This window comes from Misgurnus anguillicaudatus, chromosome 15 (genome assembly GCF_027580225.2).
Source record: "Misgurnus anguillicaudatus chromosome 15, ASM2758022v2, whole genome shotgun sequence".
Taxonomy (NCBI): domain Eukaryota; kingdom Metazoa; phylum Chordata; class Actinopteri; order Cypriniformes; family Cobitidae; genus Misgurnus; species Misgurnus anguillicaudatus.
The window spans coordinates 36,019,799-36,047,769 of record NC_073351.2 but is presented as its reverse complement, the minus strand read 5'-3'; the positions used below and the strand labels follow the sequence as shown (position 1 = coordinate 36,047,769).

Genomic DNA, 27,971 nt, shown 5'->3' with positions numbered 1-27,971 from the left:
ATTGCTCATTATGTCCATGCCATCTGTATGAGATACGGTGCTAGAATAGGGCTACAAACTAGAGTTGCACAGACATCGAGTAGGCCTATTACTAATAACCCTTACGAAAAAAAAAAGGTCCGTTTTGAGGGATATTTTGCCCCTCTGGCGCCGTACAAATGGTTGGATTCTCGCTCCGCTCCCCATGGAGTTTGTCGACTCTCGGCGCCCTGTGATTGGCTGGATCGGATTTATTATGCAAATGAGCCGCGGGTGTAGTAAAGAGCCCCGCGCTGACGTCACGATCCAGAGTGGCAGTTGACACGCGGAAAAAGAGAGTCACGCGCGCGGAGCGTGAGAAGTGAAAGAATCCAAAGACAAAAACACGCGTAAGAGTGCGCAGAAAAGAAAGAGAGAGGTCGAGTCTGAATGGAAAGAATTTAACCAAGAAGAGAGCGCACAGGTGAAAGAGAAAGAGATAGAGAGAGGAGTGGATGATAGAGAGCAGGGGACAGAGCGCGCGGGAGGGAGAAATATGGCCACGGTCACGGCGGAGAATGGTTTCAGCACCGCGGACAGCTCCGGCAGAATGAACGGACTCAACAGCGCCTCGATCCCAATGAAAGATCACGACGCCATCAAGCTCTTCATTGGCCAGATCCCGCGTAATCTCGAGGAGAAAGACCTCAAGCCGCTCTTCGAGGAGTTTGGCAAGATCTACGAGCTCACCGTCCTTAAAGACAGATTCAGCGGGATGCATAAAGGTCGGTGCGCGGATGGACTTTGATTTCTTTGCTTACTATGTCCTCTTTGTTTGGCGTAAACAATTTGATTCGTGCGTCTTCTCGAGACTGTGTGTTTGAGATCAACACATGTTCATGTTTCACAATCTATGTCAGTAATTCGTTGTATACGAATCAAAAATATGATTTAATCTGAGTGAATTAACCTGATTACGCGAGGTTACACAGATAAGGGAGAGCAGGGGCGAAAGTAGCATTTTTTTTTCAGAAAAACTTAATTTTTTAAGATAATGTTTTAGACAGAGATATATTTTTTGCTGTGGTCAATAACTCACAAGTGTGGTCTATCAATATCAGGTGAAATTTGGTAAAAATATAAAATGACTTCAGTATAATTTCACTTTGAACATACGTAGCGCATTGTTACTTTTGACCCTGTCAGCTGGGACGAAAGTAACACACAGGTGGGTCAAAAGTAACACAACAAAACAAAATAGATGTTTGTGTTACACTTGTTTTTAGTAAATATACATGACTATGATCTTGTTAATATATGCAACTGCAAACATATTTTGTCATTTATCTTTGTAAAAAATAACGAAATAACATTTTCATTTTACATTTCAGTTTCATCAAATATTTTTAAACAAACATTATTTTCAACAGTATAAACAATATAAAAATTAAATTAAATCAAATTAGAACAATATAAGTTTTTTAAATAATGCAACACTATTAGCATCGGGACAAACGTCTCGAGTGTTATTTTCATCCCGACAGGAACTCCTGACATTTAAACCTAATTTACTTTCATTTTTAAAAAACTCTTCAAACTTCAAGACGTGTTAGAGCACTAAATAACCTGTAGATTGATCAGTACTGTTACACATGAAACGAGAAACACAACGTGTTATAAAAAAAATGAGCGCTTTTAGAATTGACTTATCATGGTTGGAAACAGCTTTCTGGACCGAGACGTGCAAAATGGTGAGCAAATAACGCGATATTTGTCAACTCTGTCGAGGGATGCATGCAAAGATGCAAATGTAGTCAGAGCTCTGAGAAAATCACTTGTTGTCCCCTAAATCATTTGTAGGGCTTGGGTCAGGTAAAAATGTATCCTTAAAGTAGTCTAGTTCAACTACAGCTTGCATTTTTGACACTCTTAAAACATTTGTATTTATAAGAGTGAATTACTAAAGGGAAGCTTCAGTATTTGTTATTAACTCTGAGAAGAAGAGACACAATGCACAACTTCATGTTGTTCACACGCTGGGAGGAGAATCAAGCCAGAATTCCCAGTGAATATTTATCAATGATTTGACGTCACACCTCATATCAGCTCTATATCTTTTCCAGTCTCTTTATTTTCTTTGGATTTGTGTTTCTTTACTGCAGTTCATTTAATTATTTGCCATTGTTTTGTAATCACATGTAGTTTTTTGGTAAAAGCAATATTATAAACTTTTCATTTATTCCCGTTTAGTTTTGCTTTATTAATTTAGCTGCATTTAGAAATAACTCATGTGGTTATAAAAATACAATAAAAATAGTTGTTGACACCATTTTATTGGTTCTGCAGTAAGTAAACTAACATACTGTATGGTGTGGTCAATATAAACCATGTTAAACTGATGTAGTTTATATGTTGCATTCTGTGGTAATTCTGAGCACTATTTGAAACAATTTTATCATCTGTGTGTGTGTGTGTGTGTGTGTGCCTGGTAATTATCACGACCAATTGTCTCAACAAAGATAGTAATACCAGTATTTTCGTGACCTTGTGGGGACATTTTGAGGTCCCCGTGAGGAAACAAGCTTATGAATCAAACAGAATGATGTTTCTTGAAAATCTAATGTAGCAGAAACTTTTCTGTGATGGTTGCGGTTTGGGAAAGATAATATAATATACAGTTTGTACGGTATAAAATGCATTACGTCTATGGAATGTACACTCTAAAAACAAACGGTGCTATATAGCACCAAAAGTGGTTCTTTGCTCGTAATCATAGAAGAACCGTTTTTAGTGCCATATAGCACCGGTGAAGCACCGGTGAAGCACCTGTGTAGAACCATATAGTGCTATGTAGAACCAAATGTGGTGCTATAGTGGTGCTATATGGCACCTATATGGTTCTACACCGGTGCTTCACCGGTGCTATATGGCACTAAAAACGGTTCTTCTATGGTTACGATTCAAATCAACAGTTTTGGTGCTATATAGCACCGTTTGTTTTTTTAGAGTGTACACACACACACACACACATTCTTGTTTCCACGTTTTGTGGCTATAGCCACAAAACGTGGAAACAAGAACGTGTGTGTGTGTGTGTGTGTGTGTGTGTGTGTGTACCTGGTAATTATCATGTTGTGGGGACCAATTGTCCCCACAAAGATAGGAATATCAGTGTTTTTGTGACCTCGTGGGGACATTTTGATGTCCCCATGAGGAAATAAGCTTATAAATCAAACAAAATGATGTTTCTTGAAAATGTGAAGTAATAGAAGGGTTTCTGTGATTGTTGGGGTTAGGGAGTGGGGTAGGTAATGGGAATAGAATATACACATTGTGTGGTATAAAATGCATTACGTCTATGGAATGTCCCCACAAAACATGGAAACCAGAATGTGTGTGTGTGTGTGTGTGTGTGTGTGTGTGTTTGTGTGTAGTCTCTGAGGATGGATGGCAGTCGTCTACTGTGATGAGAATTTGTGCTTGTAACTGCAAAAATGCCTTTCATTGGGTGCCCTGCTGCCAACTCACCAATGAGAAAAAACACATTTGCTTCTGATGTTTAGCCATGTTTAAATTATCCTGTCCTGTTGCATGCATGGGATTTTTTCTGCTGTTTGTCCAATTTTTATGGTTTTAAATAGTGCTGCTGTTGGCATGACAGTCACCAAGGCTTTTAGTAAGAGTTTTATTTCTGCAAACATATCTCTTTGTGATCAGATCACTAGTTTATGTAAACAGTATGTAAGCAGAAAATGTTAACGTTACCTGAAGTAAATTTTTTACATGCAAAGCTTCAATACTATGGTGAAAATCTAGGTAAAATCCCATCTCCCCAACAATACTGATGGATGATCTATTGATGATCTATTAGAGAATTATTGAGACTGTAAACAGTAATCCTGATTAACTGATGTCTTGACTATCAGCACTGATATAGTGATGAGGTTTTAGTGATCCACCACTGGTTGTTTTGACCTGTGTGTGTGTGTGTGTGTGTGTGTGTGTGTGTTTATATGTGTTTCAGGATGTGCCTTTCTAACATACTGTGCCAGAGACTCAGCGCTGAAGGCCCAGAACGCTCTTCATGAACAAAAGACTTTACCCGGGGTAAGATCTCTCTCAATGTCATCTCTCTCTCTTCTGTTTACTTCTCCTCTTGATGGGTCTCTTTCTTGACATATCAGACTATCAGTGAAGGTCTGGTGCGACTTGAATGAGGTTTTGTAAAAATATAATCATACAATTGCATAAAGAAATAATTAGCTTAAATGTTAATGGTATTTTGTTTAAGTTTCATTTAGGCTGGATCTGACTTGGGTTAGAATGAGTTTTTTAAAAGGTTTGCTTTGATGTGAAACTTGCTTTGATCACTGACATACAGTAGAAGTCATATAGTGATATTTAAAACACTATTCTTGCAGATCTGCAAAGCCTTGCAATGTAGTTTCTGTCTTTAAATGTTAGTGTCACGAACTGTGTACTTCATGTAAATTCCTGTACGATGTTTTATGCATTACTGTTTATTTTCACCCTGGCAAACCCAAGAAGATTTTGGGTAGCAGCAATTAACAGTGTCCAAATTTGATCTCGTGGGTTCTCCAAGGTTAAAAGTGTAAAAGCAAATAAACATTTAGTGAATGTGACATATTTCTCAGTTAAACATTATATTCCTACCCAGTCTCACAAAATGATGTACTTATAGTCACGTAATTTTTTTATTCTTTTTCGTGATTCTGTCACTAATGTACGCGTTTTTTCGTGATCGTATCACAAATTTCGGTTTATGTGTCATTGTCACGGATTGGTTACTCAACTGCTTTTTCCTTTTTTCAAACTATTTTTGCTTCGGTTTAGGGTTAGATTTGGTGTTTGCATTAGGATGTCACTTTAAGTATTGGTTTATACTATTTTTTTCTGATTAATTTTTTTATATTTTCTTAATTTTAAACCATTGTTGCCTGGCATTACGGTTAGAGTTGGGTTTGTGTAAGGATGTAATTTTATGTAAATTTAACCTTCGTGTGACTGGGCTGGATATTCAGTATTGCAGTAATATTGTCCGCTCTGACCTTCATTACATGAGAAGATGAAAAAGCGATGTGTTCAGATAACAGCACATATGTGCTCAGACTTTGATTGTAATATATAGATGTTGTGCAGTTGTGTGTCTTTTATATTTAGACACACAACTAATGATATTTGTTTGTCATCTGTCTGTGGTGATGACACCTACTGTGTGTTGGTTTGATTTGATGGAGATTTCTCAGTTGTGTTTCGTTTACATATCTGAGATGTTTCTTCTAAAATCATTTATGAGAAATAGAGAGGTATACAAATAAGACAATTGTTGATATACATTATTAAGCAATAAAATAAATCAATGTGTATAGCGTATGGTTTCATGAATCATGTTGAGCTCTGTACTCCAGATGTATTTTAACAAGTGTCCCATTTTTCTCTATTTCTGCTTCTCCTTAGCAATTTTTGAAATAGAGTTAAAAAATGTCTATCATGTTTTGTAAAAGTCACTTGAGACTGTTCATTATTCAGTCCATCACAATTTAATTGCGGTTATATTCACGACATGACCTGAGCTCTTGATAACTTGTTGCAGACCTGTGTCTGTTTCTCAGACTGACTATAAGTTTTTGTCTCGTGAGACAGTCAGTGGTCAGCACAGACAGACATCAACCCGATTGAAAATCAGTGATGTAGACGTAAAGTTAGGAGACTAATGGTAATATGCTGTCTGTAGAGGGCAAACGTTATTTCACGTCATAGTTTGACAGAGAAGTCAAATACAGAGCGTCATCCCCGTCATGTGTTTTGTCATTTGACTGGCCGTTCGCCTTAACAAGAGACAGACAGCTGGTGAGACGCCTGTCGTGCTTTATCAAGCTGCCGTGTCTGTTGTTAAGCTTCGTAAGATTAATCAGAGTCCTGCAACCTTCACCAAAGAGAGACGGACAGTTTCTTTCTCGAAGGTTTCCAGAATCCTCCGGGGAGAAATGGTGGGTGATGACAGTCGCTCTGCAAGCCCTCAAAGGCACATCTGTCCGCCCATCAATCTGTCAGCCAATCACAGTTTACAGATTACTCCTCAGGCCGATGACTGACAGACAGATGCTGTGAGCTGTCAATCAGTCAGCCGATGTCTGCCACATCCACGCCTGTCAAATTATCTGCTATGAGAAAGAGGGCGAGAGGAGGAAAAATGGATAGTATAAAGGATCGAGGTATGAATCCCTGTCCTCCATTGATCAGTTATTAGAATAAAATAGATTTGATGGATTGATTAAGTATTGATCCAGAATTGGTCAACTACACTGTAGAAACCTATCAGAAATCTGTACGTTTATCTCCAAACAGCATGTTGATTTCCTCTCGTCTAGTGTTTGCTCACCTAAAGAGCAGTTAAGAGGACACAGCGGGACCGAGTCGTCTAAATGTCCTGCGTGTGTTTGTAATGAGGAGAGCAGATGGAGATGTTTGAGCTTTATTGTTCTTCTGAGAGGAGAATAAGCTATGAGCATTAGATCCAGCTCAAACGTGTCAGATGAGACTCTTGATGTTCGATGACACGGGAGCTCTGAGGTGGGCACACATTTTGAACGGCATCAGTGTTATGGGTTTGATTTTCAATGAATGCAGAATGCACAGTCTGCCATTGTTTCGTTTAGATGCACTATAAGTTGCTTTGAATAAAAGTGTCTCTCAAATTCATCAGGTAAGGGCCGTTTACGCTTTAGCGATAACTATATTAGCATCCACATCACAGGACGATTAACGTAACTTTGTTAATTTGCTTACCTTCAATAGCATTAAGTAATACTGCATATTTCTAATAATAAAAACTTAGTATATGTGTAAATATGCTGTCCTTGTTGCATTTACACAGCAGGTATAACCAGCAGATTTTCTCAACACCTTGCTTTCGCGTAACTCTTATCAGTGAATCAAGTTTGTGTAATCTTATATCTTACCTTTTGGCGTAATCATTAGCTACATGTACATGCAACAAAACAATCCATTTGTAATCGTACTGGTCTGGTGATCCGATCATCAGGAGAAAAGTACGCATGTAAACGCGTGAATCGTGGTATTTTTCTCAATCGGATGCAAAAATATCTTGTGCACATGCGCAGAAGAATTGTGCTGAAGTTCACGTCATTTACCTTTTATATCACATGATTCTTGTCACAGAAACATGCAATAGCAAGGGCATGGCAACACACATTATTAAGGTGAATCATGAGAGATGTTGTGCACAGTGTGGCTTTTCCAAACCTTTTTGATTTTAGATTTGGCTACTGTTTAAACATTCTCTGCTGGGTTTTTTTTTCTGCGGGATAAAGATGAAAGGATTTTGTTAATTTGTTAGTGGTATTTGGGCTGTGAATAGTCATTGGGATGCTTTTGGGCTAGTTTTGAATGTCCATTGGGCTGGTTTTGATACACGAATCTGGCAACCCTGGTCTTAGTGCTTGTGCAGTTGTTTGGTTCAGATTAAATAAAATATACATGTAAACAAATATTTGAATCAGATTGCAATTTTTAGGGTTCATGTAAACAAAAAAGCAATACATAGTCGTTTTCAAAGCAACTGCATCAGTTAATTTTATGTTATAGACCTCAGCAATGAGCTTCTCTACTGTGTCATCTGTCATTTCGAATGCACGTGCACTTGAAGTTCAAATAGATTTGATTGGCTGTCAATGGTTTATCATTCATCCATTGAAAAAAAATCACCCAGAAAGTGATCCCAACAATATCGTTCATTGTATCTTTATCGTTATAGTTGTGGTGTGAACTCCACTATTCTCATTTTGATAGGATCTCTCCAATGCCTGCAGATGAAATAAAATATGAAATAAAATGAATTACTAATATATACGTATGATATAATATGATGTATGATTATAATAATATAGTGTGTGATGACTATAAAATGTATGAGTTAAATGGCTTGTGAAAGCCGTTTCATTAGGGGTTGTTGACATGATAAACATTAATTGTTATGCAAGTTGTGTTTCTTGCTAAAGTGCAGAAGTATTTCGCTAAATCCATGTTTATGCTAATTTCTGATTCTCTCTGTGATTTGATTAGTTGAAGTGGAGCCTTGTCTGGTCTCCGTGGAAACCGCTCATAATTGCTGTGTACTTTGTTTATCATTGTTTTTATTATTATAGATAAAATGTCTAACGAAACAGAACAAAGCTTATTGTACCTCAAGCTATAATTTCCTCATGAACCCAGATGAGAGAAGAGAGGAATGTGTGGAGGTGAGAGAAATAGCAGAAGCGATGTTTTCATTTCCTTCAAGAGGAACACACAGCAGAATAACTCAATGAAACTGTGTTTGTTTGGTCCTTCAGTAAACTGTCCTGAGATCAGCTTTGTTACAGAGAAACACTGATATTTTATACATTCATGCATTTGGCAGACGCTTTTATCCAAAGGGACTTCAGTGCCTTAAGCCTTGTTTATATTTGACGCATCCTCATGAGCCTGTTGGTGCACGTGGTAAAAATGACGATATTCTTGATTTTGGCGTTTGCTTGTATAGTGGCTCTGATGTCCAAACACCTCTCAAAATGCTTGCTATGGATGTGTAAAAAACTTCAAATTAAACCTGTTCCGAATTTTTATAAAAGATGAAAGTTTTGGAGGCAGTGTGTACGCGTGATTGACACAACGTGAGATCATAATTATTTTTTTACATGCAAAAATTTCGGATGTATATTTTGAACCCAGTCTGCAAAGAGATGAAGACTTTTTTTAGTCTGTGTTGATTGACTTCAGCAGTCACAGTGTCCTGTGTCGTTTATCTCAATATAACATTATTCTTTAAATATTCAGCTGTGCTATATACAGTAGTTTTATATTTAATTTAGCCTTATATGTCATTTATGCATGTCAACCTTTGACTCTTGTGTCTGTTGTAAAGGAATCATGTTGATGTTGGTCAGGTGTTGTCCAATAGCATCAAGCATTATAAATGAGCCGTGCTTCCTGAATGACCGGATGTGTCTGTGAATGAAACTGTGTTTGTTTGGTCCTTCAGTAAACTATCCTGAGATCAGCTGTTCCCATCATGCCTCTGTGTGTCGTTTACCATCAAGAAGCATGTTCGTTGTCAATGTCAATATATGCAAATCGTATTTTAGTTGTTTAAGGAAAACCAATGAGTTTAAAAGACAAGTTTATTTATTCTTTATACTTAGGATATGTAGAACACATCCGCAATTATCCAAGTTGTAGGCTAGTCACAACTGGTCAGTTGTATCTGGCATTTACGATCCGCGATTAAAACTGTGACCACAAACGTTACTAACTTGTGAATGAAAGACAAAAAAATCAGCCATGCCTTCACAAAAACAACTTTTTATTTGAATGTTTTAATGTGTCGACACAAACAACTTTATTTGAATGTTTTATTAACAGTGTTGGGGGTAACACATTACAAGTAACGTGCATTACGTAATATTACTTTTCTGAAGTAACGAGTAAAGTAACGCATTACTTTTTAAATGTACACATTAATATTTGAGTTACTTTTACAAAAAAGTAATGCAAGTTACTTTTTAAGTTTAATTATTTTTGATTTAAGAAAATTATGTACTGAATTAAACTAAACATAGTCACATTATGCACTCTATGTGTACACACCTGTGTGGAAACAGTTTGAGTCCGAAACTAAGATGGCAGGCCAGAGCTCGACATTTTTGTGCAATTTCTGAATACAGAACTTTTCAGTCATAAAAACACCTGCAAGGCCTGAAAGAGATCAAGCCTCATCCAAGAAAAATTTACGCAAAGTAACTAAAAAATAACGTAAGCATTACTTTCCATGAAGAGTAACTAAGTAACACAATTAGTTCGTTTTTTTGGGAGTAACTTAATATTGTAATGCATTACTTTTAAAAGTAACTTTCCCCAACACTGTTCATTAATACAAGTAGTTAGAAAATAAATGCATAGTGATGTAATTTCTTGATGACGTCAGGAAACGGTGAATCAGCTTTTTGAACCGGTTCAATGAGCCGAATTATCTGAAAAGAGCCGGTTTGCGGAAAAATGAATCGGACTTTGCATCACTAATGACTATTTTAGTTAACAATGACTCTTGGCAGAGAAACCAACAAACCAAACATACAAAAAGACTCACAATTTTTACAGAAGGTGCAAACACTCACTGAAGCTCAAGATGGCAACACAATTTAAAGCCAGTTGTATGTAAAGTTGTGAACAGGATGATGATCAATGTCAGTTGTGTCAGTAATGTAAGTTACATCTTTATAAAACTACAGTATCTGCCGGATTTGTATCATGTTTAAGCCTATAGCTGATTTGAACTGCATACGTGATGATGTTTCTTGTACTTTTGATTTATTGTAATGATACAGAGCAGTCAAAATACAGATGAGACTGTAGAAAGACGTCTCATTCTCACTTTGACTGTTTGTTGAGCAGAAAGATGTGACACAGATTTAATCATGCAGGTGACAAAGACGAGAGGAAAATAAATAAGCCTCCATTTTTTTATGCAGACTTGCAGTTCGCTTGACCATCTCGAAACTCAGCAGATTTTTATATCAGGCTGCTGTCCCCCCATTGCAACAGGTTGATCTTAATGTGGCAGCTAAGACAGATGGGTTAAATAAGAAAGAAAAATGTAATTTCAATCAGGAATCTGCCTGCCAGCTATAATAGTGTCCTGTGTGATGCATCAGTCAACAGCTGCTGTAAAAATAACCAATTTGTCTGCTCTGATTCTGCTTTGAACATGTCTGATTGTTTGCAGCCTCGCGGATGCTTGTGCTTAGAAATACAGTGAGAATAAATGAGCAATCTGAAGTCATTTAGGTTAATGAGTTTCTGAACCCACTAATGCCCAACAGCCTTTACACACACACACACAGAGAGCGAGCAAGAGAGAGAGGTCTATTTGCTTTGTGGGTAGTTAGTTAGTTAGTAAACTTGCAGTGATTTGAGTTAGACATCGAGTGTTTTTGTCAGGTTTTTGAGGTTTGATGTTGGTGGATTAATTTGATTATATTGAGTATAATTGATAAAATGACAGACAATAACAAATATTGTAAGAAAAACTCTAAAATCACTTGCAGCAGTGGCGTAAAATTAAAGTAAAATTTCTTAATTTGTTGTTCTTTAAAAGTTATTTATATTGTGTTTCTTTAAAAGTTCTACAGCCAAATACTGTAATTTTACCGTGTGCCATGAGCACACACAGACACAAATACTGGGCAACTATCATAACAACACTTCAGTCACTTTCTGCAGCTGTGGGAATAAACCAGCAACCTCTTGGTTACAAACAAGTCTGACTCTCTAACCACTAGGCCACAATGCTTGGACAACACAAAGCTTCTTGATGGCATGTCTTGACATTTTATATGGTATTTAATGCACACTTATTGTGCACTTATACCATTAACTCAACATTTTGAATTCAGCTTGAACATTACTCACAATATAAGAATCTCACAGTATGAGAAAGGTGTGATGTCACTGTGATTATTGTGTGATCTCATGTGTTTACTCGGTTTTGCATCTTTTTGTGATGATTAAGTTTGTTTGGGTTGATCGTAAATATCATTAACCTAGAAAATATCTTAAATGGATGACTGTTTCAATCATCATTATAAGGGGTGAACCGGGGTGAAAGTAACAATGTGATTTTCTCAGAGCCCTGACTATATTTGCATTTCAAACTATGATGGTATCTTTAACACACAACCCTTGACAGACCTGACAAATATCACGTTATTTTGTCATTTTGTCATCATTTCCCGCGTGTAGCAATGTGATTGACAGCTATCCACCCAGCGCGCCTCCCTGAACGGGATCCGATCACACATCCAGATCATAGACTGTAAAAAAGATGGATGACGCCTGTTCGCTCTCTTCCATTGGTAAAAAGTGAAGCCACCAGTGCCCCGATATGGCGCTGACATCTTGGGTCTTGAGTCTGCGCAGTAGTGATTTCGGGACCAGTCATGCGCAGTAGTGAGCAGGAAGTGAAGCCACGAAATCAAAACCCCGCCCTCGCGCATTCTACGAGAGCATATCACACAATATCACAGCTGTCAATCATGACGTGACACCACTGTTTTTATATCATTAAATAACTAACTAAACACAAACCTATTTTAAAAACAAACATTTGAATGTACATCAGCGTGATAAAAACTACAGTGAATGACAGAAACCAGCTTTGGAAAAAGATAATTGAAGTGTAATTATTTTTTTTTGTTGGTCTCAAGTCCCATTGAATAACATGGGGAGGCGGGGTTTATGACCTATACTGGGACCAGTCACTGGGGGGCGATCGAGACGTTTTGGCTTCACTTTTCAGGGCTTGTGCGGCACACTTGATCCAGATACAGAAGCAACATTTATGTGACAAATGTAAACGCACCGTGTCCTGATATACGGATGATCGGATCTGCGTGAACGGATCACCGAGATCGCATGTTAGTGCAAAATGTAAACGCAGCCTATCTCTTCTACCTGTAATCTCTCCCTATCTCTCTCTCTACCCATCTATCTGTCTCTCTCTCTCTTTCTTTTTTCTGCTGTTTGAGTGGTGACATTTCCGTTTCCCTGGAGACGGACTGTGGCAGGCAGTTGCTATAGTAACTCTTGTGCTCTTGAAGAAGCTTGTGGCTCCACCTGTCCCCTCCTGCCGGGTGATGGAGAAAATCAACACCTGCTGCTTCCTGATAATTGGCTGTTTATTCCTTTTACTTTCTGTTTCCTTTCTATTAAACTTTATAAGCATCTGTAGCTCTCTCTCTCTCTCTCTCTCTCTCTCTCTCTCTCTCTCTCTCTCTCTCAAATTCAATTTTTCAATTTAAGGGTGCTTTATTGCCATGACAAAATCCAAAGCATTTGCAGCTGTACTGCATACAACTAGTGCAACTAAGATAAAAAATAAAAATGAGGGTAAGTAAATAAGTAAGTTCAACTAAATTCAAATATTTCGATCATTTAATTGCGTGCAACCACTTACCCTAAAAAAATTGAGCAAATGCAATAAATCATTTTTAAGTAAATTATATAAAAAAAAAGAATAGAGTGTAAATAAAAAAGCTAAACACAAATTTAAATAACGAAATAAAGGAGTAATATACTGTAGTGTAGTCAGGTCATTAGTTACAACATTGCCAAACAGTAGTAATGTTTCTCTCTCTCTTGACTGCATTATCTTTGTTAATGTTGTTTTTTGAACACACACTGTGTCGTGTGTAATGTCTTCCTCTCCTGTAAACAGCTGTTACACATTTGCAAACAGAAACAGTGAAGACAAACCCATTGAATAACAAATGCATTAGCTGAAGATCACGCTGCCCTGCGTGTGGAAACATTATTACATTTTCAATTCATCATTTATCTGCTGCTTGTTTTGTGTTGAGCAGAGGAAGTGAAAAGGCAAGCGTACGTCTATAAACAGATCATTATTATACACTGACACTTCAGATAAACTTCAGGATGAATTCATTTCTCTCCTGAATTCATTTTCTCCATCCTAACCTGCGATTACTGTCATATCACACACAGCTGAGAGCTGAGCAGGGATGAGATGCTGTTGTAAAGGTCCAACATCTCTGTCTCAGTCCACTTTACATCTTTAAGTCTTAGCAGATCCAGCGGTGTATGAATTTATTCATTTAAATCTGTTTGTACTTCAGGGTTTTATAAGATTATTTTGGCCTCATAAAGGTAAAAAGTTCAGGTTAAGATGATTCTCCTTATATTCTCTTTATGGTGTACATTAATTGTATTTATTATTTAAATCATATTGCTGTAATAGAGCTATTTATTTATATGGATGAGCGGGGCACAAACTAACGCGGGGTTAATTGTTAACCATTGTTATGCCTATATATACAGGGCAGAGCAATCTGTGCCTTTGGCCTTTTTCTCTTACGATCAGAAGATCTCCTGTGAATTTCTGAAAAGTTTTGATGTGTTTTGGTTAAGATATTGAACAAAGAGTGTTTTGGAGGCATTAAAGTAAATTTCTCCACCTTTTTGATTTCTGAGTTGGGTGTGTAAGTCACCAAATCCAACCTTATATTATTTGAATCACTGTCTTGTTATCTAAAACATAACAGCATTTTGAAACATGTCAGCAACTCCTAGTAACAGATAGCTGGGATTAAAAACATTTTTACACAGCGGGGTTACAATGAAGCCTCAGGTATACAATGATAATGAAATGAAAACAATGTAAATACTATTCATCAAAATGATAACTCTTAATACAATATCAGAGGAAATAACTCACTATTATAATTATTTGCCCTTTCAAAAAAATCACTTTATATGCATTGCTGCATAATGCAAGTATATTAGATCAGTGGTTCTCAAACTGGGGGCCGGGGCCCCCAGGGGGGCCGCGAGATGGTGCCAGGGGGGCCCCAGGTTTATGTCATTTTATAAAATAAATGAATTTATCATGAATTCTGTGCAATTAAACCTAAAAAATAAGACTACTAATCAACAGCACTACTTAGTATCATTTAATATGTTTTGTTTAATTAAAAGTTGAGTTTTAAAACAGTTTCTTGTCATAAATTTTCTTGGGGGGGGCCGCGAAGGAATGCGCTGTACACAAGGGGGGCCGCACGCTGAAAAAGTTTGAGAACCACTGTATTAGATGAATGATGGTGGATAGATGAATGTGTGGATATCTATCTATTATAGGCAGATATATAAACAATATCCACCTTTAGTATATAGACAGAATTTGATTGAATTATTTGTGTTTAAACTCAATTTTCTATCAGGTGTTACAACAAACCATCTGTTTGTTACAATGAAGCCCACCTATGGGGTAACGTTTGCACTCCTGTCACTATTTGGTGTAATTGTACGATAACGGTGGGACCCACAAACAAACTTTAAGTGTTCATTTGTAGCAGAGATGTGCTTGTTGATTGTGTCAAAAAATGATTTATCTAGCTTAAATATTTTTTGAATGATAGATTTGTTACTTTGTGCCCCACTTTCCTCTACATCTGAAGATGCTAACTCTTATTGCTAACTATTGGTTTCAAAGTTGAGCAAAACTCAATCATCTGTGTCTGTTATTTACAGAAGATCTGTGTGCTCAGATGTGTAAGATGAGATCTCGGGTCAGTTCGTGTCTTTCTCACTGTGATTATACAGTATTTGTTGTTCAGTGTAGTGATGTGAAAGCTTTCTCTCTGAAGATCACGGTCCATGCAGATTTCTGCTGAATCAAATGCATGTAAGATTTAAAGCTTGTACAGGAGGACAGATCTCTCTCTGTCTCTTTGATCTGATCATAATGATTTTCTGATATGTGTGATCTTTTTTTAGCTTTTGTTTTGCTTGAGCTCTGTGTCTTCTGCAGCTGATCAAATCTTATACTTTCGGTCGTGTATCTTGTTTCAGACAGTGGAAGTGAAATTAATTTAATGCTCTTACATATCGCCTGAATCTTTTATTAACATGACACATATTTGTTTTATATACTTATATTGTAAAAGCATTAAAAGCAAAGACTCAAATTAAGTGACATGTTATTTCCCATGACAATAATATGATGTACTGTATACATGACAGATAAAAGTGTTATTTAATAATGCTGATGAAAAGGAAGTACAGTACAATAGATCTGTAGTAACATGAAGGAGTCACAAACTCAAATCTCTTATATATGTTACATACTGACACATACTCTACTTCTGTCACACACAGTCTTCATGTGCCCCCAATGTGATGAAGGATGATGTTTTTCATTATAGTTCAGCTCATTTCCAGTTTGTCAGTATTCTTCAGAGCATGTTGAGGGATGACTTTGGTTTCTTTGCTATTTCAGGTCTTTATGATTAGTGGATATGTACCTACAGTAATTTTGCCCTGCATGCATTATTTATTGTGTGCCGGTGCACCTGCAGGAATTTTTGTGGTTACTTCAGTACCTAATACTTGTTCACTTTCTTCATAAATGTTTGTAGTCTTGTTGCATTTTACAAAATATCAAAAGATTGAGAACATATGAATGATATAGGGGCGGTTTCCCGGACAGGGATTAGACTAGTCCTACACTAAAATAAATGAAAGAGCTGTCCAAACCAAAAACAACTTGCACTGACATATCTTAAAATACACCAGTACCCTTTGTTTTGCCTCAAAATGCACACCAGTAATGTTTTAGTAAGGCATGTTTGTTAAAACTAGTTATATTTCCTAATTAAACTAAGGCCTAGTTCTGGTTTAAGACACCGCCCCATATAGTCTTATTTTAGCATTAGTTCCCAATGTCTCTATTGTATAGAGCTGGTTAACTCTGTTGATAGATGTTTTAAGTGTATTCAAGGCCGGGTCGTTGGGGGACTAGAGGGGGCCCCCGCTCCCAGATTTTCTCTCTGCCCCCTCCTAAATGTCCAGCCAACCTTATAAAACTGAGTGTTGGCAAACACTGTTTATTTTGGCTCCCGCCCAGTCTATCATACCTTGGCTTTAGGTGAATTGATGCCACATATTGAATGGCATTACCACATTATCATCTATACAATGTTGACATTAAAAACTTTAATAATTGGGTTGGGGGCAGCTGGTACTCTAAAAAATATCTTCAGAAAAGTCCCCTATAGCCTTTAATTCCCTCTGCGTTTGCAGACATTGATAAGACACAGAATATGAATGATGTATTTTCTGTTTGAGAAAGACAAATAAAGTAAAACCTTCAGATCTGTTTTATATATATATTTCACATTGAGTGTTATTTCTGCCCACCAAATTCCTGACTTCCCCCCAGTCCTGCAAGCCAAACCTAGTACCGGGCCTGGGTATATTTATGATGATTAAAAGCTGAATGTTTGTTTCTCTTGCTCTTGTCATACTTGAGATCTCGGATGTTCAATTGAACCCTTCAAAGGTGCAATAACATTGTTTTTTTTTTGGACATGGTAATATAGTATAATACCATAATACTGAATTTTACCTCATAACATATTAGAATCTGATTGCAAGCAAACAGTATCACACCAGACATTTCCTCATGGTTTTTGTGAGATTAACCCATTGTGATAAACTATGGTCCCACCACAATACTTATTTTGTAAGAAAAATGCTCTTGGTCAGTATTTGGTTGGTCATGTCAAAGCTAATGGAGTGTTTGTGTCATTTTAGGCGACAGCTTGTGGATGAGTTGAGGTGTGTCCTGAATCAGTCATGTTTCTGGTCTGTCTTTGAAATGAGGGCATCTGGAACATCAGAGTCAGACCCACTCCATAAACTCACATGAGGTGTCATGGTAAAATGATGTCCCCTCATCTATGTCTGATTTATTCTCTCTGTTCTTTGCTTGCACCTCATCCGTAATCATAATGCACCTGATACGCTTCGGAAAGCTCGAGGAGAAAGCCTCAGGGTCTAGAAAAAATAACAAGATTATTTGTCACCACGTCTGGATTGAGAGAGAAACTGTTGGCTAATGTTTGTCTGCTTGTGCTTGGCTGAATCTGTGTGTCACGCAGGTCTTGTGGCTGTTTTCAGTAAGCACTGACTCAGTGAGTACTTCATCTTACTTCATCTCACTTTATCTCATGTTTTAAAAAGATCAAAACCCATAATTATCAGGGCACATGTGTTGGTTTTCGGTAATGTTTTATAATAATATTGAAGGGTGGCGGACACCAGGCAGGGGTGCAGGGTGGCTGTCGCCAGACAGGGATGCAGCTGTTTTTTGTAGGATTGCGGGGTGGTTGTTGTTGGTTAGGAGTGCCAGGTGGTTGTCATCAAGCTGAGGTGTGGCCGGACAGGGGTGTGGCTTGTATTTGCCAGAGTAGGATTGCTGTTGTCCGGCCATTGTTGTCAGTCAGATGTGCAGGCTTGTGGTTGTTGTTGGGCAGAGGTGTGGCTGTTTTATGTTGTACTAGGGTTGCGGGTGGCTGTTCTTGGGCAGGAGTGCGGGGTGGTTGTTGTCGGGCAGGGGTGTGGCTGTTTCTTGTTGGACTAGGGTTGCGGGTGGCTCTTGTCGGGCAGGGGTGCGGCTGGTTTTTGTTGGACTAGGGTTGCGGGTGGCTGTTGTCGGGCAAGGGTGCGGCTGGTTTTTGTTGGACTAGGGTTGCGGGTGGCTGTTGTCGGGCAGGGGTGCGGCTGGTTTTTGTTGGACTAGGGTTGCGGGTGGTTGTTGTCGGGCAGGGGTGCGGCTGGTTTTCATTGGACTAGGGTTGCAGGTGGCTGTTGTCGGGCAGGGGTCCGGCTGGTTGTCGTTGGAATAGGGTTGCGGGTGGCTCTTGTCGGGCAGGGGTGCGGCTGGTTTTTGTTGGACTAGGGTTGCGGGTGGCTGTTGTCGGGCAGGGGTGCGGCTGGTTTTTGTTGGACTAGGGTTGCGGGTGGCTTTTGTCAGGCAGGGGTGCGGCTGGTTTTTGTTGGACTAGGGTTGCGGGTGGCTGTTGTCGGGCAGGGGTGCAGCTGGTTTTTGTTGGACTAGGGTTGCGGGTGGCTGTTGTCGGGCAGGGGTGCGGCTGGTTTTCATTGGACTAGGGTTGCGGGTGGCTGTTGTCGGGCAGGGGTCCGGCTGGTTGTCGTTGGACTAGGGTTGCGGGTGGCTGTTGTCGGGCAGGGGTGCGGCTGGTTTTTGTTGGACTAGGGTTGCGGGTGGCTGTTGTCGAGCAGGGGTGCGGCTGGTTTTTGTTGGACTAGGGTTGCGGGTGGCTGTTGTCGGGCAGGGGTGCGGCTGGTTTTTGTTGGACTAGGGTTGCGGGTGGCTGTTGTCGGGCAGGGGTGCGGCTGGTTTTTGTTGGACTAGGGTTGCGGGTGGCTCTTGTCGGGCAGGGGTGCGGCTGGTTTTTGTTGGACTAGGGTTGCGGGTGGCTGTTGTCGGGCAGGGGTGCGGCTGGTTTTTGTTGGACTAGGGTTGCGGGTGGCTGTTTTCGGGCAGGGGTGCGGCTGGTTTTTGTTGGACTAGGGTTGCGGGTGGCTGTTGTCGGGCAGGGGTGCGGCTGGTTTTTGTTGGACTAGGGTTGCGGGTGGCTCTTGTCGGGCAGGGGTGCGGCTGGTTTTTGTTGGACTAGGGTTGCGGGTGGCTGTTGTCGGGCAGGGGTGCGGCTGGTTTTTGTTGGACTAGGGTTGCGGGTGGCTTTTGTCAGGCAGGGGTGCGGCTGGTTTTTGTTGGACTAGGGTTGCGGGTGGCTGTTGTCAGGCAGGGGTGCGGCTGTTTTTTGTTGGACTAGGGTTGCGGGTGGCTGTTGTCGGGCAGGGGTGCGGCTGGTTTTTGTTGGACTAGGGTTGCGGGTGGCTGTTGTCGGGCAGGGGTGCGGCTGGTTTTCATTGGACTAGGGTTGCAGGTGGCTGTTGTCGGGCAGGGGTCCGGCTGGTTGTCGTTGGACTAGGGTTGCGGGTGGCTGTTGTCGGGCAGGGGTGCGGCTGGTTTTTGTTGGACTAGGGTTGCGGGTGGCTGTTGTCGGGCAGGGGTGCGGCTGGTTTTTGTTGGACTAGGGTTGCGGGTGGCTCTTGTCGGGCAGGGGTGCGGCTGGTTTTTGTTGGACTAGGGTTGCGGGTGGCTGTTGTCGGGCAGGGGTGCGGCTGGTTTTTGTTGGACTAGGGTTGCGGGTGGCTGTTGTCGGGCAGGAGTGTGGCTGGTTGTCGTTGGACTAGGGTTGCATGTAGCTGTTGTCGGGCAGGGGTGCGGCTGGTTTTTGTTGGACTAGGGTTGCAGGTGGCTGTTGTCAGGCAGGGGTGTGGCTGGTTGTCGTTGGACTAGGGTTGCATGTAGCTGTTGTCGGGCAGGGGTGCGGCTGGTTTTTGTTGGACTAGGGTTGCAGGTGGCTGTAGTCGGGCAGGGGTGCGGCTGGTTTTTGTCAGACTAGGGTTGCGGCTGGCTGTTGTTGGGCAGAAGTGAGGGGTGGCTGATGCCGGTTTGGGGTGCAGGATGATTGTTGTTGGGCAGGGGTGCGGGGTGGCTGTCGCCAGACAGGGATGAGATTGTTTTTGTAAGATTGTGGGGTGGTTGTTGTTGGACCAGGGTTGCGGGTGGCTGTTGTCGGGCAGGAGTGTGGCTGGTTGTCGTTGGACTAGGGTTGCGGGTGGCTGTTGTCGGGCAGGGGTGTGGCTGGTTGTCGTTGGACTAGGGTTGCATGTAGCTGTTGTCGGGCAGGGGTGCGGCTGGTTTTTGTTGGACTAGTGTTGCAGGTGGCTGTAGTCGGGCAGGGGTGCGGCTGGTTTTTGTCAGACTAGGGTTGCGGGTGGCTGTTGTCGGGCAGGGGTCCGGCTGGTTGTCGTTGGACTAGGGTTGCGGGTGGGTGTTGTCGGGCAGGGGTGCGGCTGGTTTTTGTTGGACTAGGGTTGCAGGTGGTTGTTGTCGGGCAGGGGTGCGGCTGGTTTTTGTCAGACTAGGGTGCGGGTGCCTGTCGTCGGGCAGGAGTGTGAGGTGGCTGTCGCCGGGCAGGGGTTCGGCTGGTTTTTGTCAGACTAGGGTTGTGGGTGGGTGTTGTCGGGCAGGGGTGCGGCTGTTTTTGTCGGACTAGGGTTGTGGGTGGCTGTTGTCGGGCAGGGGTTCGGCTGGTTTTTGTCAGACTAGGGTGCGGGTGCCTGTCGTCGGGCAGGAGTGTGAGGTGGCTGTCGCCGGGCAGCGGTGCGGCTGGTTTTTGTTAGACTAGGGTTGTGGGTGGCTGTGGTTGGGCAGGAGTGCGGGGTGGTTGTCGTCGGGCAGAGGTGCGGCTGGTTTTTGTTGGACTGGGGTGCGGGGTGGTTGTTGTTGGGCAGGAGTGAGGGGTTGTTAGAGAGAGTAAGGCTGATGTAATCTGCTGTAATATTTCCCTGGTGCTGTGAAACTGCGGAAACACACACACACACTCTTCTCTCTTACTTTAACTCATGATATCAGCATTGATACAGAATCAATACAGAATCAATACTTTATCTAAAGTAATATTTTATGTTTGCTTTATTATAACATTTTATCAAATTTGCTCAAACAAAAACACACACACGTGTGATGTAAGCCCAGAGCCGGCACCAGACCATAACTAACAGTGGGGCACGCAGCTTCCAGTGAGGGGGTACGCAATCAACAACAATACCAAGGCATTTAAACAACCAATACAGTGCAAGCACACACTCATACAACTGATACAGACTGTCAGCTCATTTCCCGTATGATGTGAAGAAGATCACAAACTAATCAGTATTTCCACAATCATGTCACAAGAAAAACAAAAACAGAGTGACAATTATATGCTGTTAAAAAAAGCTGAAGTAAGCTCATTTTTATTACATTTAAAATCATGAAACATTCAATGTTACATTTATTTGAATTATTATTGATTATATTAAATGTATTATAAACTGTGTGTGGGGACACAACAACCTCATTGACGCCGACCCAGTGTAAGTCTGCTTTTTCAAAGGTGATGACAGAGAGATCACGTGACCTCTAATAAACTCATTGCTTATTGACTAATTAAAGATTGAATTATTTATCATTGATGAATATTATGATTTGTAAAGGTAAATTTAGAGTTATATAATATCTAATACACACACACTTCTGAAATCAAGTGGATTCTATATGAACACAGAAGTTATGATGTCACTGTACATTTGGATTAATGGATTGCTGCTTGTTTATTTTGATTCATTATTGGTGCTGCCATAAAACATCAAATCTGATCAAAATGTCTGATGTGATGAGATATAATGTAGGTTTTTGACTGATCTTTTGCTAATCTTTAGGGAGTTGTTCCACTTCATGAATGTCCAATGAAAGGTGAACTGTCTCAATTTGGCACAGTGAGCTCGCTTTAACTCTTCATTGTGATTGGCTGCTCTATTGTAGAGTCAATTCTCCAGTTCAATCATTGTTTGCTCCAACATGATTTCCCAGTTGGCACTGTAGCAGTGTGTCTGGAATAAGTTTGGAAATTGAAGACGTAAACATCAATAAGATGAACTGATGTTTTGGGCTGAATTGATGTTTTGGGCTGAACTGATGTTTTGTAGTTATTCTGCATTCTGTCTCTCTTTCTCTCAAGTATCATTATGCTTCATCTCCTCTGCTGTCTTTGCAGTATCCAGCATGACTTTTAGGTTAAAAACAGACTGCGTTTACTCAGTCAGACACCAAAAATGCTTAACTTTGTACCAGCACCACAGCTTATGTGTTGAGTTCAGGATTGCTTTTTTATTTAACAATAGTGTTGAAGGTAGATTCACCTTTTTTATTTTATTTTATTTTTATTTTATTTTATTTTATTTTATTTTATTTTATTTTATTTTATTTTATTTTATTTTATTTTATTTTATTTTATTTTATTTTATTTTACAAAGATCTTACATGTTTTTTTTTTACTTGTATATTTCAGCAACACGGCCTGTGTGAATGACCCCTCATTTTAGTACAGTCTCTCTCTCTCTCTCTCTCTCTCTCTCTCTCTCTCTCTCTCTCTCTCTCATTATCTGTGTGCATGTAAACAATGTTAATGAAATATAATTGTGTCTGCTTTGTCTCTTGCTGATGTTGCTAAAACTCAGGATTGTGTAAACATCTGAAATTAAGAAACATTGAGATCAGACGCTTTCATTTAATCTCAGCATTCACAAATACAATTTATCATGACATGAGTTCATGTCATTTTAGCATAAGAAGCATTAAACCCTTGTTTATAATAATATAATCTTACAACTATAATTAGATATGTAATGTAATAGAAAACACACATTTTATTTAAAGTACATCATAGTTTTTATATGTTTCCTCATACCATTTTTGGAGGGGCTACTTTGTTGTCTTGAAAATATCAAAAGATAATTATTGCTGTTAACATATACTTGGTATACTCTATGCAAAATAACATTTTAGAAAAAAACTGATGGAGATATTATTGCTGAGAGTAATGCTTGTTTTTTTTCACATTTGATTACAGTAGAGGCAGAAAACAGTATTAAGAGTTTATTTGTTCATTAGTTTGTTTCATAAGCAATAATTGATAATAGGCCGTTGAATTATTAGAAAATAATGCACTCCCAATGTGGTAATGCACCATGACGTGAATCAGAGTTTCAAATAAGTCAATTATACCACGGTTACCACAGACATTGATAAGACATTGCTTTGGTGGTTCTTTTAAGACATTTGACAGGTCAGGTGTGTGTTTATTGAAAAATAATGCATCTTTTGGATCAATTTTGGATCAATTTATTGCGAAATTGGGACAAATAATGAACAGTATCGCTTTCTCTTGTAGTATTTTAATTGTAATAAAAACCAAGGGATCCCCTAATTTATATTTTTTGCTTTAAAGGGGGTTGTGTAACATTTCTCAACAAATCAGAATAAAGCATTCAACAGTCGGTGGTATAAAGAGAAATAAACTTTAATTACAGTAAAGGACGAATATCTCATATGATCCAGAAAATTTTTTAGTGATAGCAATCACTATGTTAGTCTCTAAATGTATGTTTATAATATTTGTCATCTGTGAAAGGTGTAGGACCAAAAAAATTAACAGAACAGATCTTAATTTAATTTAATCCTATTTTAATCATATATTATGTGAGCTTGTATTTGTCTGAATGTGTTTGTATGTTTAGTCTGTCTAATTCAACACATTTTTCTGGAAAATCTGGAAAAATCCCTCTCTCTTAAGTATTGAATTAAAATCCACTTGTTGTGTTTATTATAATTTTGTGTCCAGACTGTGATAAATACAGTAAATGTTGTGTGTGCTCTAGCAGGTAGTGAAAAGTGTTTCATTTGTTTGCTCTTGTACAGTGATATCTGTTTAATTATCATGCCAAAATCCAGTAGCTTTAGACTGGACCAGAGATAAAGACAAACTTATAAGAATAATAACTAAACATGTTTGTTTGTATGTTTAACACTTTTTCTTGTCTAGAGATTTCTAGTGTTTATATCTGCTTCATATGACAGTAGTGTAGTGTAAGAAAACACTGTGAGCAGATGTGCTCGCTGTTATAATCAGCAGATCTCTGTACTGTAGTTTCGAATTGAACGAGTGTCTGTTCACGTGTCTTAGATCTGATGCTGCGCTGATGGACCGCTGAAGGTTTCACCGCATGTTTAACAGAAGCAGACAGCTGCAGCTGATGCACGTTTCTCTGTCTACTCAGACCTGCGACTGCCAATCACGCAGCCTCCAGCGCTGTCATAGCAATGCATGCATAAATTAGCATGAATTTGCATAAGAACCTGCCTGTTTTGCAGCTTCGCTTGGCATTCTCTACAAATGCCATTTTCTCTCTTTATCACTTTCTCACTTCTTTTATCTTTCTCTGCCACATTTGTATTATTTCAAGTGATGGCATTTTCTTCCTCTGATTCTGGAAATGTCTGTGAGGGTTTGATTTGTGTCCTCCGTGTTGAAGAATTTAAAGGAACTTTTATTATATTTCTCAATACATTTACCAGACGAAATAATCTCAGCTCTGCTGGTTACATTATAGTTTTATTGTTAGTAAACTAAGCAACAGGTATTTAATAGCATAAAAAGTAACTCGCACACACAAACACACACATTCACAGTTTTTAGTCTGCATTTCTCGGTTGAAATCAAACGTGTGTCTAAGAGCTACTGTCTCGTCTCATCTTATCTTATCTGTAACTCAATGTTGCTTTATCCATTGAGCAGTGTTGATAATGCAGCCATCACATTTATACCACAGAATATGACAACAACAACATAATTACACAAAATTATAACTTCATCATCCCTTAACGGTGTTTAGAAATAACTCAAAATGAAATGTAAGCACAAGTGATGCCCACCGGTAATTAGATGCGTTTAAAAAAAATTTTTTTGCAGCGTTAAAAATGCAATCCCAGAATGCACTGCACATAGCTCAAAGCAGAACACGTGCTATCTTAGGACGTGGGATTTCTTATACTACCGGGTATCTTTTCATCGTATAAAACAGCCTTTGCATTATGATGGCACAGTCAATGTAGCTGGCTCATAGGTTTAAAATAAAGTTTTCCTCTTTGTATTTATTTTCTTTGAACTCTTTTGATTTCTTTTCATATACGTAACATCAATAATGTACAGGAGCAGTCAGAGCTGCACCGCTGTTGTGAGGCTGTCGTGTCTTTATTTATCATATATCAAAGTGTGAAACAAGACACACACAAACACATAGCAGAAATAAACCTCTTTGATTTTCCTTCAGCACATGTGATATATAAAGCATTAGTGTTGCGTATCAGCTCACGTCTGCTGAGATGCTAAAGACAAATACACATGCATGCTCACACACACACACATACACACACGCACACACACACACATTAATCTACACAATAATAGTGGCACTTCATCAAAGTGCTGCGTGTTGTATAAGTGATTTATGTGAGATTGTTTGTGTTGTGGCGATTGTGTGTGATTGTGTGTTTCAGACTGAGGTTTGTTGTTTTAAGAGATTTTTCTCATTCAGTTCTCTCTGTTTATGATCAAGTGATTGTTTTAAAGAAGAATTAATATAAAAACATGTACAGTACAAACACAAATACGGCTTTTGACTGCTCTTCCGAGAGGCGCAAATTCAAATATGTGTGTTCATAGACATGTGTTCATACGTAGATGCCTCATAGACTGACGCTGCCTATTGGAGATGATGTATCAGCGCGGCTGCCATCTTGGATGGGTCCCCAATGCACCCCCCTGTATTTATTTCTACTGAGGAAGGTGTATCCCCAACTACAATATTCATAACTCTCTGAATTTTTACCAGATTTTCACAGGGTTTGGTTAAACGTAAATAACATTAGTTACGATCAGTGTTGGGGGTAACGCATTAAAAGTAACGTGCATTACGTAATAATAGTACTTTTCTGAAGTAACGAGTAAAGTAACGCATAACTTTATAAATGTACACATAAATATTTGAGTTACTTTTTAAACAAAAGTAATGCAAGTTAATTAATTTGATTTTTAAAAAATTATGTACTATTATGAATGTAGTCACATTATGCACTCTATGCTTTCATGCCTGTCTGGGAACAGTTTGAAGGTGCAGTGTGTAAATTTTTGTGGCATCTAGCGGTGAGGTTGCGCATTGCGACCAACGCCTCAGTCCACTGCTCACCCCTTGCTTTTGAAACACATAGAGAAGCTACGTTAGCCGCCACCGGACAAACATGTCATAGTCTGAGACAAATTAGTAAAAAAAGTTTGTCCGTTAAGGGCTTCTGTAGAAACATGGCGGCACAAAATGATGACTTCCATGTAAGGGGACCCTCTGTGTATGTAGATAAAAACATCTCATTCTAATGTAATGAACACATAACGGTTCATTATGAAAGGTCTTTATACACCCCTGATAATATAGTTTTGTCTAATATTTTGCATTTATGTCAAGAGATCCTTCTAAAAATTGCACACTGCACCTTTAAGTCAGAAACTGAGATGGCAGGCTAGAGATCAACATTTTTGTGATGAAATATGCAATTTCTTAATGCAGAACTTTTCAGTCATAAAAAACACCTGCAAGACCTGAAAGAGATCAAGCCTCAGCCAAGAAAAAGTAACTAAAAAGTAACGCAAGTATTACTTTCCATGAAAGTAACTAAGTAACGCAAGTAGTTACTTTTTGGGAGTAACTTAATATAGTAATGCATTACTTTTAAAAGTAACTTTCCCCAACACTGGTTACGATGACATAATGATATAAATGATAAAATAACCAAAATGTTCAATCTTACTTGTGAAAAGTAATCCCATGCGATCTGGTATCAATACTGTGCTGGTTATTGCAACCGTAAGCTGCACAAAATATGGGCATAGACGTATATAATGTCTATGTGTGTGTTGCTTGTGTTTTCAAAATATGTGTTTGTTGCGTCATGTTAACCATGTGCATCATGCCTCTGGTCAAAATAAATACCTGCTGCAGACCGTCGAAACCGTGTATGATAAAAGAGACTTGCAAGACATTACTTAACAGTAAATGAGATTAAGCGAGCGTCACTTTTATCATAAACCCTTTAGACGGGTGTGCAGCAGGCACTTATTTTTGTTGACATGACATGTGATGTACATAGGTACACTTGCCTAGTCGAACAAATATTTTGAAATGACGAACCCCACACATGACGGGCTAAATATATGTTGTGATGAGCTTCGCATCATGTGCCCTCGAAAAAGAAGTCACCGGCCGCCACTGTTTTCTTATCACGTGTTTTTAAAGAATCTGAAATAGTAAAGTAAAAGTGAGACTCAGGTGTGATTTCAGTGTAATATTTGTTTGTTGATTTTTTGAGCTCTTGATCTTCAGTTGTTTCTCTTACATCTTTTCTCAGTTGTTGTCTTATTCTCTCACTGAGATAAAGCTCATAAAGTTAATGTAGCGTGCAGGTCGTGATCCGTCCTGAGTGTTAAAGAGCAGTCGGGCGTCTCCCCAACGGGCGACCCGTTGAGCTGAAGATTAAAGTATCCTGACAAGTTTCATACTGAATGTGTGTGTGTGGCACTGCGGGAAGGAGCGAGGAAACACACATGAGGTGTAAGACATTTGTATTAACACTGAACAGATTGTGTGTGTACGTCCATTTATTAAACATGTATTTTTTTATTTTTTCAGTTAAATTGTTTAATGCATGCTACAGATGAACCTCTAAATTACCCATAATTCCATAGAACCGGTCTCTTTAAATGTCACGTTTATTTATGACTGTATAGACGTCAGTCATTTTAGCATTGAAAGTAATATTGCTCAAAGGTTGCTCTTTTGTAACTTGGCAGACAGAAATTGAAACAGGCACAAATGAGTGTAAGTTTCAACATTTTTCAGGCCTTAATGAATAGAGAGGAGGAGCAGGGACCCCCAGTAGGGGAGAGCAGGGGCAAAAGTAAAATTTTTCAGACGTCATTTTGAAAGATAATGTTTTACACAGAGATATACTTTTGATGTGGTCAATAACTCACCAGTGTGGTCTATCAATGACAGGTGGAATTTTTTACAAATTTAATGACAAGTTTATAATGACACAACAACATGTA

At 39.3% G+C, this 27,971-nt stretch overlaps 1 protein-coding gene across 6 annotated transcripts in view; it reads left to right on the top strand.

The window, feature by feature from the left end:
- The first annotated feature begins 273 nt into the window (after window positions 1–273).
- Window positions 274–27,971, top strand: part of celf6 (CUGBP Elav-like family member 6) — a 52,447-nt gene continuing 24,749 nt past the window's right edge. For 5 of the 6 annotated variants that reach the window (XM_055174230.2, XM_055174228.2, XM_055174227.2 and 2 more), the window contains exons 1-2: window positions 274–743; window positions 3,983–4,065. In XM_055174230.2, the coding sequence (XP_055030205.2) occupies window positions 515–743; window positions 3,983–4,065 (312 nt within the window). In that variant the 5' untranslated portion in view covers window positions 274–514. The remainder of the gene's footprint in view (window positions 744–3,982; window positions 4,066–27,971) is intronic. The other variant, XM_055174224.2, reaches the window with a different exon arrangement.